At 43.8% G+C, this 20,028-nt stretch overlaps 1 protein-coding gene across 8 annotated transcripts; it reads left to right on the top strand.

Annotated features, from left to right (window-relative positions):
* The first annotated feature begins 5,937 nt into the window (after positions 1–5,937).
* On the top strand, positions 5,938–18,846 carry CNR2 (cannabinoid receptor 2). Of its 8 annotated transcripts, XM_083455656.1 has the most exons (4): positions 7,882–10,775; positions 10,956–12,352; positions 12,769–12,848; positions 16,917–18,846. In XM_083455656.1, exon 4 carries the CDS (start codon positions 16,989–16,991, stop codon positions 18,027–18,029), a length of 1,041 nt encoding a protein of 346 aa, XP_083311782.1. In that variant the 5' UTR covers positions 7,882–10,775; positions 10,956–12,352; positions 12,769–12,848; positions 16,917–16,988; the 3' UTR covers positions 18,030–18,846. The 8 variants fall into 8 exon arrangements, with proteins under 8 accessions (XP_083311786.1, XP_083311782.1, XP_083311784.1 ...); XM_083455660.1 differs by lacking the exons at positions 7,882–10,775; positions 10,956–12,352 and adding an exon at positions 5,938–6,541; XM_083455658.1 differs by lacking the exon at positions 10,956–12,352 and having other exon boundaries at positions 7,882–8,380; positions 12,561–12,848.
* The last annotated feature ends 1,182 nt before the right edge of the window (positions 18,847–20,028 follow it).

Raw genomic sequence — 20,028 nt, 5'->3', positions numbered from 1 at the left:
ATGGCTATCATATCACCCCTTAACCTCCTCTTCTCCAGGCTAAACATGCCCAGCTCCCTTAGCCGTTCCTCATAAGTCATCGTTTCCAGGCCTTTGACCATTTTGGTTGCCCTCCCCTGGACACGTTCCAGTTTGTCAGTGTCCTCCTTGAACTGTGGTGCCCAGAACTGGACACAGTACTCCAGGTGAGGTCTGACCAGAGCAGAATACAGTGGCACTATAACTTCCCTTGATCTAGATGCTATACTCCTATTGATGCAGCCCAGAATTGCATTGGCTTTTATAGCTGCCGCGTCACACTGTTGGCTCATGTCAAGTTTGTGGTCAACCAAGACTCCTAGATCCTTTTCACATGTACTGCTCTCAAGCCAGGTGTCACCCATCTTGTATATGTAGTGGAGGGGCAGTGCCATTCTGAGCAGGAACAATGATGTCATTGTCAGGACACACATGAGCTCCAGGAGAGGAGCTTATAGCCTGTTTGTTCTACCTGGTCCTTTTCTCTGTATCAATGGGGAGACAGACTGGTGCGCATCCACAATTTACTCCGCTGTGGACATGCCCGCAAATGTCTCCATGCTAACGTACTTCCAATTTGTATTGAAAGAAATAATATCAGCATTAACTGGAAATGCCTGCGTTTGCACGCATGGTGGTGGTGGAGAGGAAGGGCCACGGTTCATTGGCAGAGCATCCAATTTGCACGCAGAAGGTCCCATAGTCAACCCCGGAATCTCCAGGTAGAGCTGAGAAAGAATCCTGCCTGAAACCCAGGAGAACCTCAGTAGACAATACAGAGATAGAGGGACCAATGGTCCGACTTTGGGATCAGGCAGCTCCCTACAGTACGTTTCCAACACAATTTGAAGTGTTGGTGCTGACCTTTAAAGCCCTAAACGGCCTTGGTCCTGTATACCTGAAGGAGCATATCCACCCCCATCCTTCTGCCCAGACACTGAGATGCAGTGTTGAGGGCCTTCTGGCTGTTCCCTCACTGCGAGAAGCCAAGTTACAGGGAACCAGGCAGAGGGCCTTCTCGGTAGTGGCACCTGCCCTGTGGAACACCCTCCCACCAGATGTCAAACAGAAAAACAACTACCAGACTTTTAGAAGACATCTGAAGGCAGCCCTGTTTAGGGAAGCTTTTAATGATTAATAGATTATTGTATTTTAATATTGTATCGGAAGCCACCCAGAGTGGCTGGGGAAACCCAACCAGATGGGCGGGGTATAAATAATAAATTACAGTGGTGCCTCGCAAGACGAAAAGAATCCGTTCCGGGAGTCTTTTCATCTTGCGGTTTTTTCGTCTTGCGAAGCAAGCCCATTGACGGAGTAGCGCTATTAGCGCTATTGGCTAAAAAAGGGCTAAAAATGGCTTTTTTAGGGGGGGGATTAGCGATTTTGCTGCTAAAATGCTTTTAACAGCTTAGCGATTCAGAATAAGGGGTTTTGGAGCAAAAAAAAAAAAATCGATTTTTTCCGTCATTTTTCGTCTTGTGAAGCAAGCCCATAGGGAAATTCGTCCTGCGAAGCGCTTCTGCAGACGGAAAACCCTTTCGTCTTGCGGGTTTTCCGTCTTGCGAGGCATTCGTCTTGTGGGGCACCACTGTATTATTATTATTACATTGCCTTGGCACCTTTTTGTTTGAAACCATGATGCACACCTTAAGGTCAAATCAGGGGTGTTTTTACCCTGCAGATTAGTTGGCAGTGCAGGTTTTACTTCCGAATGAAAAGCCAGTGTTAACTGTGTTCTAGTTTCTTTTAATAAACAATACCTGTAAAGTTTTTGGGGTTTTAAAAAAACTTTTATTTAATTATATGTGTTTTATATGTGTTGGAACTTGGAAGCCACCCAGAGTGGCTATAAGTGTGTTATAAGTATTTCCCACACATACCTCCCTCACCGCTGCAAAGCAGACTGGCACAAATCTTCTGGAACCTTTCTTCCCTAGTCAGCTGCTATCTTTCTCTCTGCTTTTATTTTTGTCTACTGTGGGTCCGTGTAGGATAATGGCCTCCATTACTTAATTCTATGGCTACCGAGTTATTAGCCTGAACAAGCAGCCAGAAGACTCAGCACTCGCTGCAAGCACTAAAGATATTTCATTGGCTTTATAGCCTAAATTCTCTGTCAGGGGCTTGATGCGTTAGTTATTTCTCCTTTTCTTTCTTTCTTTCTTTCTTTCTTTCTTTCTTTCTTTCTTTCATGCATCCCAGGCTTAAAAATATATGTTTGTCCTAGCCTGCTTATTTGTCCTTGTGGGAGCAATGGACTTCACTGAATTACTCTTTGTAAAGGCATAGAATTCTTTCCTCATTTGGAATGGCACTAAAGGCTGCAAATCTAAGTATATATCTCTATGGGAATAAGGCCCATTAAATGCTCTGAGTGTTACTGGAACTCGCATCCTACATATCTGGGGGAAAGGGAGAAATTATTATTTGAAACCCACTTATCATTTGGAAACAAAACCCGGGGTAAGCACAGTACCCTGCCCCCCGGAGTCTCTTGCTGCTAAAAGATTGGGGTGCAGACACATAATAATACTTTACTTAAGTGAAACAGCTACAGGAATACAGTAGAGCTCAGGAAGACCTAGTTCAGACAAGGCTTGATGGGAACTGGAAGCCCTTTATACTCCTCCTCTTCCGGGGTGATCCAATGGTCTGCCTGGATGGGAGGAATCGTCTAGCACCCAGAGGTGCTGAGAAGTTGCTACCTGCATTTCACCATATCACCACAGGAGGCAAGCTGTGCACAGATCCCCGCAGCTCCTGACGTTGTGTTCCACTGGCTTGTGTTCCATCTTGGCCACCTGACTCCGTCTATCTCTCTTATTGGCTGTCTTAGGTTACAGACGGTTCTATCAGTAATCACAAGGAACCCAAAGATAATTCCCAGTTGTGGACCTTTCTGGGTCCAAGTCTTCTAGTCCAGGTTTGGCCAGTGGCTGGGAAGCATAATAGTAGCATAGCAAAGCGAAGTGTAGGAGTGTGTAGCTACAGAGTTATTCTATTTTTTCCAGAGCACAGGAGCAATGGCATTATCTGCTAGAGGGCTAGGGAAATTGATGGACCGTCTTTGCTCTGGCATGTGAATAAGGTGATAAGGAGGCTTTCGGGTTTCTTTGTGACAGCTTACCACAGACCAAGTCAGAGAATGAGGACAATAACCAAGCAGAGGCTATATATTATTTTTCTTTGATGTGGTTCCTGCTTTGTGGTAGCAGTTTAAATGGCAATACCCCTTTACAAGCTTGCTTGAATTTCTAATTAAAAACTAAAGAGAGAATTTCAACTGCATAAAGATCTTTTGTTAAAGCTTAACGTGCTGTATATGTTGAACCTGCAGCCAGAAGTAAGCAACTCTGATTTCCTTGGAGCTTGCTTGCAGAAAACAGCATAGGATTGAAGTCATGCCACCTAATAAATTAGGTATCATGCTATGTCCTGCTTCTTTTGTGTGTGTGTTTAATAATGGATCAATACAGCTGCTTATATGTTCAGACTCTTCTTGGGGCCATAGCAATAGGCTGTATTGCCTCATAGGCTGTAGACACACTACACCTTTAAAGAACATTCCACTCCGCTCCTCGGACTCTGCTATTTACTCCTCACAGAGTTTCATGTCTCAGCAACTACAATGCCCAGAATTATTTGAAGGAGGAAACATGGGCTTTAAAGATACTGTATAATAGTCAGCTATACTGTATACAGTATAATGTACCAGGTAAACTATGGTCTGGTGATGGCACATCCCCCCCAACAGGTGGCAGTACAGCACACCAGTAAATTGGTTTGCTCTTGCCTTTTAACTGTAGGTGATTGAGCAGCAACCAGTCATTGCTGTTATGCTTTAAGCATACAGTGTTAGTGGCGTAGAATTTCAACACCCAGTACTGCCTAAATACAGTTGCACGCTTCTGCTGCTGTGCTCTGTTAAAAATGGCTTCTCCATGTGAACCAGGAAGTGATCTCTTCAGACAATGGAATGACTCTTCTTTTCTTATCTCTGTGGCTGTGATCTCTTGGGTGACATGGATGCTGTTAGACAGTTGAATGCTCATGCGTACGGAGTCTGTTTCCCTTGTGATAGGAATTTTATGGTCTTAGATATATGGTAATGCTCATAAGTGTACCAATCAAGCACATACATAGATCAGCACAGGAAGGCCAACCTGGAACCATTTTGATTCCTAAACTGAGCAAATGTTTTCTCTGCAAGGTCAAACTGGAAAAGCCTCCCCATTGTCTTTTCCTTCACAAATCCTGTCTTAAGGACACATTTAAAATATGAATAGGGTGTGAGCCTGTGACCTAGCCCAGGAACTAAGTATTTATCATTACAAAAGACTGATCAGGCTACCCAGGAAATCCAATCACGTAACCTGCCAGACAGGAGATAAACAAGGACAAGCGATAAGCAATATTTAAATTTCTGTTTGGACCGCCTTTTCTGTGATGTAGGTGGGATGTATGTGAGGGGTGGTCTTAGGTTACACCCCTTCTGTGATGTATGTATGATGTTTCTGGGGGTGGTCTTGATCTACAGGGTGGCAATTTCAAAAGTCTTTATAAGGCCTTGCACACCATTTTTCTGGGTCCTCCTCCTTTCCTGCGTGTGAGGGGAGCACCCTGTTGCAACAGATCAATAAAGATCAAGCTTACTAGCTGCTTTGCTTCTCAATATACTCTGGTTGGCCTCTGTTATTCTCTCCTACCAATAGGGAACCTATGTAAGGACTCTATATGGGCTCTTGGATACCCCATAAGGGAAAAGGGCAATTTTTGTTTACAACACCCTCCCACCCCATCCCCTCCACCCGGCCCCAGGCTTTGGCAACCTACGCTACACCACTGACCTAAGTACACTTCCTCAAAACATGGAGGCTCTGTTTACCCATCATGGCTTATAGTAATGATTCTATTGGACCTTGTTCTTTTAAAAACTAGAATAGACTGGGCTTGTTCCGTAGCTCACAGATTCCTGCACATATGCTCCATTTTTGTGCATGTGTACACTTGAGTGGGATTTCTCATGTCCCCCTCCCACTGGGACAGACCTACTGACTTTCCAGGACTGTGCCCCACACCCAACCTCATGTTTAACTTGCCTATGGATGAAATAGGCAAAATAGGAAGCAACACACTAAATTAGCCACCCGTGTGTGTGTGTGTGTGAGAGAGAGAGAGAGAGAGAGAGAGAGAGAGAGAGAGAGAGAGAGAGTATGAAAACACTAATTGAGGGAAGGTGGATAGAGAACACCATTACACACTAGTTTGTAAACATGCCCATATGTATACAGACAACATGGATAGTAGATGATGTTATCGTGCAAAGGTGTGTACAACTGCAAACCACCATGTACAAAAGCAGACTCTTGAGGGGGGGGGACAGCCCCTGTGCATTCATAGGCTATGTGTGTACACAGGCTTAAATGGGAACCTAAACAACTTTGAATACACATTAAACTTAGGTGCAGACAAGCTCTAGAATGCTCACAATGTTTTTGTGAGGAGGTTATATATACAGTGGTACCTCAGGTTAAGTACTGTACTTAATTCATTCCGGAGGTCCGTACTTAACCTGAAACTGTTCTTAACCTGAAGCACCACTTTAGCTAATGGGGCCTCCTGCTGCTGCCGCGCCACTGGAGCACAATTTGTGTTCCCATCCTGAAGCAAAGTTCTTAATCTGAGGTACTATTTCTGGGTTAGCGGAGTCCGTAACCTGAAGCGTATGTAACCCGAGGTACCACTGTGTGTGTGTGTGTGTGTGTGTGTACACACACACACACACACACACACACACACATATATATATATATATATATATACATACATATTGCTGCAGACAGGTGGGGAACTAGAAATGAGAATGGAAATGGGTAGTTTAATCAATCCCTATACAATGGTTAGATAATGCTGATCAGGGGCTTATGAAGTCTTCCAAATGCAGCAATCTCCCTGCCTGCCTTCCTACCTACACAGAAACACCACAAGAGTTTAACCACACCACTGAGCTCTTAGGAAAGGTGATGCATAGCAAAGCCACAGCAGACTGGGCGCATTCTTTGGCTGACAGACTCCTGCAGAAGTCAAGAGATGGAGAAGTAATAAATACTTCCCTGCTCTGGCTTGCAACTTAAAACACTTCTTGTAGCTCGGAGGAAAATCTAACTCTGGAAGGTGATCTGCAACTGAGGTTGACTGGAGTGCTGATTAAACAGAAAGGAGGGTTTCTTCCCCCATGCTTGTTCCAAGAAGGGATGCACAGCAGAGCATTTCTACTCAGGAGAGGAGGGTGAACCTTGGCCAGTTACCACCCAGTCAGGAATGGATGCCCTGGCAGAGCCAATGAGTACAAGAGGCGTAGGGTGTGCAGTGCCCAGTTGCTGAAGGAGGGCAACATAAGGAACCCAGGCGGTGCAATGGAGAGAACCTCAGAAAGCATCCAGACTGGGGCATCCCATCTATAAAGCCACCTGGAGCTTTGATCTGCTATACAAAGGGTCCAGCTTTCTTGGGAGAAAAGGTACTTGTAAGATGAAAGTGTTTACTGATTCTAATTTATGTTTATTCATTTATAGAAGCCTAAGTACATGTAATGACATTTGTGGAGATGTGTCCCCGTTGCCTCATTGACTGCTTTGGTTCTCCCTCCCTCCCTCCCTTCCTTCTGCTGCCTTCCCTATATGAAATGTAGATTGGAATCTCCTTGGGGCATGGCCTTGTCTTTTTGGAAAGTGCATCAACAGCATTGCATAAATCATTTGCCTCTTTCTTTGAATTATTTGGCTTACACTTAAAATAAGCGCTGCATAGAGAGATGATCAACAATTAGCTGAGCAGTGTTTAACATGTGAGTGTGATGATCATGATCATGATGATGGTAGGGAACTGTAAGCAGACAGACTGTATTTACTTTCTTAAAAAAGAAACTGCAGTTGCAATTCTATATGCGCTTACCTGGGAGTAAGCCCCATTGATCGATGAAGGTCAGTTGTGGGGGAGTGAGAAATGTTCCTATTTCCATCTGAGGAATGTTAGAGAGTTTGAAACCAGGCTGAAAGCCCCCATGGTAGAGTGGGATATATAAATTATAATAAACATGAACTGGAACTACAGCTTTAGTGTGCTTGTGGCAAGCTTCCCTTAGTTATAACAAGCAGGGCTTCTTTGAAGATACTTTAATAATGATGCTAGCCAATGCTCCATGACTGAACAACACATGAGTCTTCCCACAGCCTAGATTTGCGAAAGCAAGATGGACAGATCCTACGAAGAGAGACCTCTTGTCAAAAGCATCTTTCCAGGTAAAGGTTCCGGAGATCTGGTTTTCAGAAAATGGAAATCTTGGCTTTGTGGAATACAGCTGATCATAGTATCACAGGAGGGTCTTGTGCTTGTCCAGCAAGCATCCAAAATCACTCTTGAGCAGCTTGTTGAGCAGCTTGTGGAAGTGCTTCACCTGAAACTCTCTGCCAGGGTACATCCACTGGATAAACTTGCACAGAGGTTTAACTGAGTACACCTCAGAGGTCTTCTTCAGCAGCTTATATTGCGTGGTGGTTATGTTCCAGGGATGGCACGTATATCTAAGAATGCATATACTCAAACTGTGCCCATGTGAGTATCACCCTTCCAGAGCCATGCCTGCGAGAACTCAGACAGCCCTGCGAGATCTCGTAAGAGCACCACTGAGCACACATGCTGAGTGCCTTGCCTGGTAAAGAAGGCAGAGAATTTAAAAGTTGTTTTGTGCTGGGTTTTCCCAGTCTGCCTTCCTTACTGGACAAGGCCTGCTCAGGACTTGGAATGGCTGGCCTGGCTGACCCAGCAAGCTTTAACTGCAGTAGTTCCCAAACTTTACCAGGCTACTGATCCCTTGGTTCCATAAACTCATCTCAGTGCATGCTATCCTACCCTATAAAAAGCATTATTCATAATAGTGTTTTCCACAACCCACTAAGGAAGATAACACAATAAAAGTCAAAATAGTAGCAATTATTTACACATTGGACTTGATAGCACTTTTTCAAAGTCTGATAGTCATTTATACCAGTGCCCCTCTGCCCCCCTCCTGCTGCCTGGCTGAGGTGAATTTGCTGCATTCATGAGGAGATGAATCACTCTCACTTCATGAACTGAGAGTAAAGGCAAAAGAGTGGCAGCTGGGGAAATGCAGGGGAGCTGCCTTATTCTGTCAGACCACTGATCCGCCTGGCCCAATATCAACTGCATCCTGAGGCTCTGCCATTCTAGAGGGGGGGGGATGGACAGGACCAAGACTTATCAGATGTTTTGTTTTGCTTTGTTTTTAAGGAGACTCAAGTAATGGCCACCATCACCAGCAAGGCTTCCTGGCTGACAGGTGTCTAGACTGCCCAACAGATTTTGCAAAGCACCAAACAAACCTTAAGCACAGGCAGGCAGTTTTGCAAGAGGATGCTTAGGCGGATGACGTCATCACCACAAGATGGCAGAATAGCTTTTCTCTCCCCAACCCCAGGGCTCACAGATGTTTATATTAGATAACTCAAAATCTTAAAAAAACGCTTATCAAAATAGCGAATTCTGTCTGTACATGTTACAGTGCTCATAATTAGAACAAAAACGGGTGGGGCTGATTTATTTTGTAAAGAGATTTACTGTGGTTAGAAGGGGGTAAGTGAAGACTTCAAGATCTCTTCAGAGATTGCTTGTTACAGGAGAAAGCAAATGGCTTAAGCCACTTTTAACGCAGTTGTAACATAAAGAAAAGGGCTGCCCTCTGAATGGGAAGGGTTTTGAAGAGATCAAGGGAAAGGGGAGCAGAGAAGGCAACTTGTAGAGCACAGACCCCTGTCTCAATTCAGTTGGCTTCACAGCAACAGTCTGCAATGGCAGTTACAGCCCTCCCCCTCAGCACTCGCCATTTGTGGCAGTTGGGCAAGCACTGGTGCTTCCAACTCTGAGATTTGTTGAAACACAGCGCAAAAGTCGAGAAAAGGTGGCAAAGTAGTAGATGCTGATTTCACGATGGAGATTCCTTTAAAACTTAGATCAGATATAATGAAAGACTGGGATGAAACCTTTGTGGCCCCTTAGAAATCAGCTCAGAGAACTCACAGCTCAACGGGGGGAGGGGGCAACTTCAGTCGCCCCGGAGGCTAAGGAAACAAGTTTAAAAAATAAAGCAGTCCTAAAATCACCTGCCTTGGAACAACAGGAAATCTGGTGCATGTTAGCTGACAACGAGGACAAAAATAGAAGGGAAACTATTTGGGTGAAGGGCCCCCCAGAAAATGTGGAAAATAATAATATTATTGAAACTTTTGTTGACTGTCTTAATAGCCTTCCTCCTGATTTAAATCTGAAATCAGCGGGTATGAAAAGAGTGCACTGAGCTCTTTATCCCAAGCCCAAAGTAGGGGAGCATCCACACGATGTAATTGCTAGGTTTGAAAAAGTTTCCACTAAAAGGTTTCCACTTTACAAAAGCTACGCAAAATTGAACAAATAACTTGGAAAGGTGCTTCCATCCTTGCTTTTCAAGATCTCAGCCAATTTATGCTTAACAAGAGATGTGAAATGAAATCTGTTACAAAAGCTCTTCTCAGAACCGGAAATTTTTGTGGGAGAAACTAGCCTACTCCTCTTTTCAGCTCCCTCCCCTAGACCTGGTGTCCCCACTGGGCATCTTCAGGCAGCTGGTACCTTTCCATCTTGACCCCCTCATGTCTAACAAGTATTCTGCAGCCAAACTCATCCACCTCTCTCATCTCTTTGATCACATGATGTGTCTCTTCCCAAATCCCTCAAAGGCTTTCTGTTCATTCCCAGATCCAGCACAAGCTCCATGACCTTCCTGTCAAAGTCCTCTGTAGCCCCCACAGTAGTTTTCTCTCTGCTCTTGTATCCCGGTCAGCTTCTGTCAGTGACCTCCACTGCTTCAGCTACACCACTCTTAGCCATCTGAGGGCCCCTCCAGACATCCCATTTATTGTGCATTCATAATGATTTGTGCTCATGATTGTGTTGGGGCAGTTATACACAATCCTGCGTTCAGTACTTCTTTGAGCCTTCAAAGGATTCAGGAGGTTTGTTTCCTCCAGCAGGTACTGTTTGGTATGCAGGCACAGAAGGAAAAAAGGAGCACTGAATTCTCTTGCAATACAGTGGTACCTCTGGTTACGAACTTAATTCGTTCCGGAGGTCCATTCTTAACCTGAAACCGTTCTTAGCCTGAGGTACCACTTTAGCTAATGTGGCCTCCTGCTGCTGCTACGCGATTTCTGTTCTCATCCTGAGGTAAAGTTCTTAACCCAAGGTACTAATTCCAGGTTAGTGGAGTCTATAACCCAAAGTGTTTGTAACTTGAGGTGTTTGTAACCCAAGGTACCACTGTACGTTGCTGCTAATCTTTCCGGATTCTCTTACAATATGTTGCTGTTATCTCTTTCTGCTCTGTGTGCAAACACAGCTGCACTTGCTGACTTTTCCTCTCTTTTCCACTCCAAAAAGGCACGAGATAAGAGCCATGTTCTCTTCAGCTAAGAAGCAATCCTTCTTCTTAATACAGCTGAGACTGTAAACCTGTCATTTTTATAACCAGTCTTGTTCTTTTCCCACGATGCTCCAGTTCCTGGATTCCTCTGTTCCTGTTTTTTTTCAGTGAAAAACATTGACAGGGTTTTAGATGTGCTTTTGCCTCATCACCTGAGGGCCCGTCAGCCTCTAGATTTTGCACCCAAAGTGGCACAGACCTACCACAAGCATGCCACCACGCTCAACTTCTAAGATTTGACTTAAGGAAAATGGGTGTGTGGCCCAATGAAGAAGAAGAAGAAGAAGAAGAAGAAGAAGAAGAAGAAGAAGAAGAAGAAGAAGAAGAAGAAGAAGAAGAAGAAGAATTTATTATTTATACCCCACCCATCTGGCTGGGTTTCCCCAGCCACTCTGGGCAGCTTCCAACAAAATATTAAAATACAATAGTCCGTTAAACATTAAAAGATATGTGGGAAACAGCCAATTCGTATGTGTGAATGCATTGCTTAATGACAGCATCATAAGGTGTGCATCTCACAGCCCAAACCATAGAGAGAATGCCCATCTCATCTCATCTGTACCTGCCCATCTTCTTACATCCAATCCAGGGAACAGCATTGCCTATGAGCTTCCTCCTCCTCTCAGGCTGGGTATACACCATACATTTAAATCACCCCCAAAAGAAAGCTTCCTGGCAACCGTAGTTTGTTGACAGTTTGGGGAATTGTAGCTCTGTGGGGGGAACTACAGCTCCCAAGATTCCTTTTGGGGGAGTTGTGCTTTAAATGTATGGTGTGCACATAGCCCAAGTGTTGCCTTTGTAGATCTCAGCAGAGGAGAGGATGGGGGGAAATTAGAATTAATTGGCTCCTCTCATTGGCACTGACTCCATCTGCTATTCGTCTTCCTGCCTTCTGCTGCACCATTCCCAATAGGCACCAGCCACCCCTGGAGGCAAGGGAGCGATAAGTTTCTCCTTGACACGTTGCAGCAGGAAAGTGGTGTACAGTACTCTGTTTCATTGGAGGTTTTAAGCAGAGGTTGGAAATGTATATTGATCCTGTAGTTTGACAAATACTACGGTTTGATGCATTCCTGTCAGCCAGGAAGCCTTGCTGGTGATGGTAGTATTTGTAAAACTACAGGATCAATATGGATTGTGTCCAATGTTGTGTCAATGCGGCTTCAGAAATTAGCAGTGGGAGTGCAGTGGATGCAGAGTAAGCCGTCATATGAACATACCCAAATAACTTTATATGAACATGGATTAAAGACCAATCACTGGAAAGGCACTAAGTGCACAGTAAATAGGACTGTGAACATAGCCCAAATTTCCAGACAGCAATCTTCACGAGATTGGCATTTATAAGAAATATGCTCAAATGTCCCTTACTGGCAGAATCACTGTTGTTGCTTCTAATGTGCCTACCTGTTTGTTTGCTTTCTGTCCTGCTCCTCATTAGGGAACAACAGGTTTTTGCAGGGTTTCAAAGAGGGCTAGTTGTCAGGTGTCTGATGATGCCCCAACACCCCAGCAAGGGCCCATTGCTGCCCCCCCACCCTGCTCCTCCTCCTCTTCATTCACCTGTCCTTTCTAAAGTGTGCAAGAAGATCAGGGAGAAAGAGTAACAGCCTCCATTTCCCTTGCGTTCTCTGTCTGGGCAGGGGTACGGACTGGGTCCAAAGGAAGAGAGTAACAAGGGGGACAACCCAGGAGGAGGGTTCACTGAGACCATCTTGCCCAAGGGCTCCCCAAATTCTGGAGCTTCAAAGCCTCCTTGAGAAGAGAGACAACAGTGGGACAAATGAAATTAGTGTGAGTGTCACAAACAATAGTGCTCTTTGCAAACAACTTTGAGCTCTTTTTAGAACATTGCTTACATTTTCTGGTGGTGGCAACTGTTGACACAGAGATCTCTGCCCCACAAGCCCTTTGCGGTGGCCGCCTTTGGAGAGCTGTTCCGCTCCTGCCACCTGCTCTCCTGTCAGAGCTGATGCCTGCCTGCTTTCCTTCCATTTCAAAGGTCGCACAGAGAAAGCCAGGCACAGACTCCTGGAAAGTCCCAGCGCAGATCAAGCCAGCGCTGAATCTCACATGGTCTTATTTTTTCCACCACATCCCTCTACTCTCCGACATGCCATGATTCAGCTTTTGCAGGTTTCTGTGGTTCTTCTCTTGCAAAGGCTGTTACTTTGTGGTTTTAGCTCTCCAGACATCTGTTCTTCCCACAGACTCTTGCGGAGATCAACATTCGGGCTGATTTTGTGCAACTCTTTCGGATCAGGTGAGGAAATCGCAAGAAGTCAGCCAGGTAGGTCCTTCCCAAAATTTCATTTTACAGCGGTGATTATGACAATCCTGCATTTGAAATTTGTAGTTGGAAGCAAGGAGTAAAAGGCTCTTTTGATGATTTTTTTTTTTTACATGAAAAGTGATTGAATACTGTAAAACCTTACGAAGAAAATTGCATTTGATAATTGCACATGCATCTGGGAAGCTGCAGAGCACAGTGCGCTGCTTTTGAGAGCCTTTCTAAATAATCCAAGTTCTCTAGTCAATAAATGTACAGTAATGCATTGCAGGAGAGTGAGATGAAATTGAGAGAAAATCTCAGGGATCTCAATAAGTCTTTAAGGCCTTTTTCAAATGTTACACTAAATTGTGGTTTAGCTTTATATGAACAAGCCTGCTCAAGCTTCAGGTGTGCTCCAAGGGAGAACACTCCAAGGGAGAACACAATTTTAAATTAATGACTTTTCTCTGTCAGAATCCATGGAATAGGGATTACCTTAAATCAGGAGTGGATAAACTCTGACCCGCCAAATGTTGCTTTCCTTAACTACATCTCCTGTCATCCCTGACTATTGGCAATGTTGGCTGGGGCTGACGGAAGTTTGAATCCAACAACGTTTGGAAAGCCACAGGTTCTCCATCCCTGGTTCAAACTACAGATAGCTCAAACAAAGCAGGAGCAAACCATGGTTTGTGATCCTGGTTTGTTCACTAATATTGGACATAATAGGGAACTCTTGTTAGTTTAAAATGCTTCTGATCTACTGACCATGCAGGAGGAGAGATTGTGAGGTAAGGAGCATACATGTTTTGAGGCTCAGGCAGGCTTGTTTATTTAATACCAAAACATAGTTGGGCATTATTCCTGAAGCAGCCCACTGTTTTTTAAATGCTCGCTAACGTTATCTCTCATTGGGTAGGATTGTAAAGGGTGGAACAGCTCATTAGCAGAAATGCTGAAAATGGCTGGCCTTTATCAAATTCTTATCTTCTGTAATATAGAAGGCTGTGTACACATGGCACCTTTAAAGCACATTTGAAGTACATTAATTCCCTCAAAGAATTCTGGGCTTTGTAGCTTGTTATGCTAAGGGCTGCTGGGAATTGTAACTGTGTGAGGGGTGAATTACAGCATCCAGAGTTCTTTGTGGTGGTGGGGATGTCCTTTGAATGTGCTTTAAATGTATATTGTGAATGCAGCCTTACTGCCCTTTCTTCTATCACTTTTGCATTTCACTTCAAATTGTTGGAGGAAGGACAGTGAACAACACAATGTCAGAACATGGGGTTTCAGCAGCAGCCCCACAGTTTTTTGCAAAGTGTGATTCTACCCTATGCAAGGTCCTCACTCCTAATTAGAAAGAAGGTGAATGGATGTGGATGTGCTAAGATGGAGCTTTGGTCTCAATATTTTCTCTTTAAAAGTGGCTAGCAAGAGACTCCTGAGAAGCTCAGAAGCAGGGGATAGCCATATCCTGATGTTTGCCTCTAAGAGCCAGGATCTGTACCTATACTTAGGGATGGAAGAGGAATTCAATTCAGTTCACATTTGAAGCTGAATCTATCAAATTCACACTTTCCAAAACAATATGAGAACCAAAACACAGCCATCATTTGAAATTCACACTTACCTGAATTTTGCAATGCACTTCTCCAACCAGTGTTTTAAAAAGAGGGTATGTTAAGGGAAAGTGTGCATAGAAATGAGTGTGTTAGTGAAAATAACTTACCAAAATACATTATATTAGGAGAAATTGCTCACCAAAAGGGTGTAAATTTGTCACAACTACATGGAAAAAGGTGTTATTAGGAGAGATTTACATTAAAATGCTGAATATTTTTCTTGAAGACTTACCGGTAAAAAAAAAAAAATCACATATTGCTACAAGAATGTGGAGAACCGAATATAAGATTGCAGAAATGAGAAGCTGCGGAAACAAAAATAGACAGAGCCTTCCTTCCTTATCTATGTTGCCTTTGAGTGTGGAGGTTTCCTTTAGCTGTCATGACTAGATGTTTCAAGGAGTTATGTCAGGTAGCCCAGGTTTACAAAAATCCAAAGCACAGACCAGAATCTATCCAGAATGCTGTGTGCTTGGCAGAAGCAAACATTAGAAAACAGGAGCTAGCAAAAGCAGATGTGGTGCTGTAAAAAAGCTCTGGAGGCAAGAGGTTATAGGGAATGTCATGTAGTTGCGGACCCTAACCCAGGGCTTGGAATAAGGCTTCAATGCTCATTTAATTTAGCTCTATTAGTAGCATCAAAGGCTGCCTAACTTCTCTTTGCTAGATTCCCCCCCGAAAGGGTTTCTAAGGGTATTCTAGTTAAAGAAGTATGCTTGTAAAAACAGGAAACATGATGGAAACAACTTCCTCTTCAGAAAGAAAACGCCTTTTAGCACTTCTGCTTCTATTATATCATTGTTTTGGTTTTCCCATTAGCTGCTTTATACGCAGGAGCACAGAGCATGTCGCACGCTGCTAGCTTTAAATGCGCAAACAGTTCACTACATAATGTCATGTGCATGCTCTCAGCCTCAATAAATAACTTGCAGCTTTGCATAACCATGCATGTACAGGAAAAGAAAACATATAAATGAAATGTATATCTTGTTTTTAATCTTTTAAAGACAGTGTAGATGCACCAGTATAGTGCATGAAAAGATGAAGAGGCTTTGCTTCCTGCATGTTCTTAAAAGGCTACAGTGCTACACCTGTGCTGTTACTCCATTATGGAGGAGTGTGATACCTCCAGACAACCTTGTTACTGAACATTCATTCTGCCTTTTTCTTTTAACAAAATGTACCGTATATACCACTTACTAGAGCAAAAGACCTCTAAGCAATTTACATGATGGTGTAGCAAGGGACAGCAAACTTTCTCAGCAGGAGGCCAGTCCACTGTCCCTCAGACCCTGTGGGGGGCTGGACTATATTTGGGGGGGTGAACGAATTCCTATGCCCCAGAAATAACAAAAGCACACATTCTACTCATGTAAAAACACCAGGCATGCCTCACAAATAACCCCGAGATACATTTTAAATAAAAGGACACATTCTCCTCATGTAAAAGTTTTAGATTTAGAAGGCGATTGGGCTGGATCTGGTCCCCGGGCCTTAGTTACAACAAACCCATTAAAAACTAGTTACATAATTGTTCAAAAAAAATCATTAACATACAAAACCCGGGAAGCATCCAATGATGTAAAGAAAAGGGAGAAATATACTGCAAAGGTGCTGGATAGGATTATTATTTTATCATTTAATCAGCTCTTTGCAATTTGGCTCAGGTACCTTTTGAAAGTGTTACTAGTTTCTTTACAAACTGCTTATAATTCTCCTTTTCAAAGATCTTGCAGGACAAAAGTGCCTCAGGATGACTTTTGAGCAGTTTGTAAAACATAAAGGCTGGCAACATCAGCCCCGCCGTGTGGGAATCCCTCGCAGATAACCACAGTGCCTGGAGACAGACCACAGCAGTGACCAGAGGAGAAATGACCACTGGGAGGACTGCAGAGAGAAGAAATGCCTTGGTGCATCTGCAGCAGCACAACCGAATGCCTTCATTTGCCCCAGCTGCAACAAAATATGTCTCTCCTGTATCAGTTTCAGCAGACACTATAACTCTCCAACAGTTTGACTTCACCCTCGAAGGCGCACTCCTCCATTGTCTCCCAAGACAGCCAGATGACAACTTGAAAGGAAACAAGGAAGCCTTTGAGCCAAAACATGCGGGGCTAATTGAATAATAAAATAGCCATCCTCTCCAGCATCTTTGAGATACATTTCTCCTTTTTTGCTGTGAGGCCTAATAGAAGACACGAATGTGACTCAGTACTTTTGTGCAATTCTTTAAAATGCAGTTTTGCATTTAAAAAAAATGAAGAAAAAGAAATGAAATGCAGTATATAGTAAAACGAAGAAGGAAGGAATCAACCAAGGAAACTATGCAGCTAAAAAGGGCAGGGTGGGGGTGGGGGTTTGCAGATAGAACTTAGTAAATACAGGGTGGAGTTGAGCAGAACACATTGATGGCATTTGTACACTATTATATATTTAAGTTCTCTCATTTCCAACTCTCTTGCAGTTGCACCATAAATACTGCAAAAGAAGACAACGCCTTTCTGAAGAAAGCTTGCTCACTCTTGAGTTCACCGGCATGGAGAAGTGCAAGAACACCACGGCCGGCACCTCTCAATGCGGCTCCAGTGCAACGCCCATGGAATGCTACATGGTACTTGACAATTCAGCTCAGACTGTCATTGCCGTGCTCTGTTACAGCGTTGGGAGCCTTTGTATCTTGGAGAACTGTTTGGTGCTATACCTCATATTTTCTTCCCCCAAGATCCGGAACAAGCCTTCCTACCTCTTCCTTAGCAGCCTGGCCTTGGCAGACACGCTAGCCAGCATGATATTTGTCTGTAGCTTTGTCAACTTCCATGTTTTCAAGAAGATTGATTCATCAAAGGACATCTTCTTGCTAAAACTTGGGGGGGTCAACACGTCTTTCACAGCCTCCCTCGGCAGCCTGCTGCTGATGGCCTTTGACCGCTACATCTGTATCCTCAGGCCGACAGAGTACAAAGTCCTTGTCACGAGCAGAAGAGCTGTGGTGGCCCTGGTGATGCTGTGGGTCATCATCATGCTAATTGCTTTCCTGCCGTTGCTGGGATGGAACTGCTGCCACCTCAGCTCCCCTTGCTCCGAGCTTTTTCCTTTTGTCGACAACAAATATCTCTCAAGCTGGATTGTCTTGGTGGCCATCCTTCTGGCATTTATTGTCTATGCCTACATGAATGTTCTTTGGAAGGCCCGCAAGCATGTGGTGTACATGGAAAAGTACCACATTCAAACAGGCCAGCAGAACACAAAGGTGAGACTAGATGTCACGCTTGCCAAGACCTTAGTAATTGTCCTGGTGGTTCTTGTGATGTGCTGGTCACCAGCCTTGGCTCTCATGACTTACAGCATCTTTGCCGAACTAGACGACTCCATAAAGCAAGCGTTTGCCTTCTGCAGCACACTCTGTCTGGTGAACTCTATGGTGAACCCCGCTATCTATGCCCTAAGGAGTAGGGAGTTGTGCTCCCCCCTGAAGAGAGTCTGCTCCTGTTTTGGAAGACTGCTGGGTGTATCTGAGAGCAACCCAGAAGTGGAGAGCACTCAGAAGTCCTGCCCAATCGAAACAATTTGCGATTAATTTGTCGCCAGAACAGGGGCAGAACTGATGAAGGTCTGCACTCCAAATGGCGTCAAAACTTATACATAGAAACTGATGTTTTATACTTTGTTTGAAGGGACTCTAGAGCTTATTTTCTACATGAGTTCGACTTGCCCTTTGAGTATGGTAGCAGTTTTTTGGTTGCAATGATTTCCCAGTTTATAGATCGCAGGAACAACTCCATACAAACCATCAAATAGCCAGCAATAGATGTCAAAGACAGTATGAAACCAGGGCCATTAAAGTGGTCCACCTCTGGAACAGACTATCAGGTCTGACCATTTGCAACAACAGGGTGGCATTTGGAAAGTTTATTTGTTATTTAATAAAAAGTAAAGTGGGAGCACCTCTCTACACTGTACAAACTCCAATTATTGTGGGCCAGGATTGGACACAATCAGGGCTACTCAGATGTCATATTTATGTGGCAGAGCAGAAAAAAGGCAGAATGTAACACTTTGGGAGCTGACCTTAGCTGAAGAGAGTTTGGGAGGCTAATACACAAATAAAGAAATACCGGGTGCAAAAATTGGCTTCCTAGGAATCTCTGCTTTCATTTTGTGTAGATTTATTTAATTAATAAAAGGTATCTAGACCTTATGACTGAAAAAAATTGTGCTTGGCAGTATGTGATAAATTTGTGCCGGCATGTCTGAATCCAGAGAGAGGTCTACATGCAATTTCCAGTGGTTGTGGGCAGAGCCTCACCTTGAATAGTTTCCTGTCCCTCTTCATCCACAACAAGCAACAGCTGGAACGAACTACAATGTGCAAAATAAAAGAAAATTATGTTGTGCCGGCTTTAGACTTTTCTGTTATTTTTAGTACAGAATCTAAACCATCTTACTTCTTGATTCCTATACTTAAAAGAACACATATTAACTCCTGCTTCCAGATTTCCAGATGAAGGATAGAAAGAGATAACCGTTCTCATCAACAAATGACCAAGGTGGGCAGGGAGTGTGTGTGTGCAGGGTTGAGGCTTAATGGGTGTCAGGGGAAGACCTAAAGGGCACCTTTGCTCCCTGGGGCATTGCTATGTACTGAGTTGAATAGGATCCAAACTGCAGCAGTCTGATTGGTCCTAGAACAATAGGATTCAGAATGCAGCAGTCTGATTGGTCCTAGAACAATGCAGCAGTATGATTGGTTGGCAGGAACCACCCAATCATGCTGCAGATATAAGTGAATCCACAACCTGATTGGCTTACAGTAGAATTCCAGAATTAACCAATCATGTGCGGCCCATTGTGTAAATAATGTATATAAAGCAGATACTTTGAGGGGACTTTCATTCATTCCTCCTCACCATTATGAGCTGAATAAAGAGCATGAAATCACTTTGCGACTCTGAGTATATTTCAGGCATCATGTTGATGCTGCATGGCTTAAGGTGACGGAGAAAATAAAGCTGCTGCTTTGGACATACAGCTTAAAAAAAAAAGTCTGAAAAGTCCAAAAGCAAAATAAATGAACAGTCAGGTTTGTCGTCCCCCACCCCATTCAATTAGCAATCATGTGTACATGTGCTGGTTGTGAATATTTGATATCTAGAAAGACACAAAAATGTGACCAACCTGCAGTAGTGCAGCCCATTTTGACCCTTACGATCTCTACCCTCTCATTCAGCTCCATGTGTACACTTAAGTCTTATACAACATGCCAGGCAAGTTAAAACTGATCACAGGTTGTATCGAGGTTGTATCGAGTGGTTATCGAGGGATGGACTGGGACCTGGGAGACCAGAGTTCAAATCCTCACTCGGCTAACCTACCTCACAGGATTATTGTGAGGATAAAATGGGGGAGGGGAGAACCATATACACCAGCTTGAGCTCCTTGGAAAAAAGGTTGGCTATAAATGTAGTTATATTAAAATAAACACGAGTAGCATTTACACACTGCCCTATGACACTTGCCAGAACCAAGAATTCATAGTGTGGTAATGTCACACTTGTCATGGCTGAAGGAGGAAGCAG

This window comes from Podarcis tiliguerta (assembly GCF_965153285.1).
Source record: "Podarcis tiliguerta genome assembly, chromosome: 8".
Classification (NCBI taxonomy): Eukaryota; Metazoa; Chordata; class Lepidosauria; order Squamata; family Lacertidae; genus Podarcis; species Podarcis tiliguerta.
The sequence above is the reverse complement of the archived record's forward strand: the minus strand, read 5'-3'. Positions and strand labels throughout refer to the sequence as shown.

Bases quoted from the DNA above. Each gene is read 5' to 3' on its own strand.
- CNR2 (XM_083455653.1), top strand. From the start codon at position 14,024: ATGCAGCCTTACTGCCCTTTCTTCTATCACTTTTGCATTTCACTTCAA. The intron at 14,171-16,916 runs GTCCTCACTCCT...ACTCTCTTGCAG, and splicing joins GTGATTCTACCCTATGCAAG to TTGCACCATAAATACTGCAA.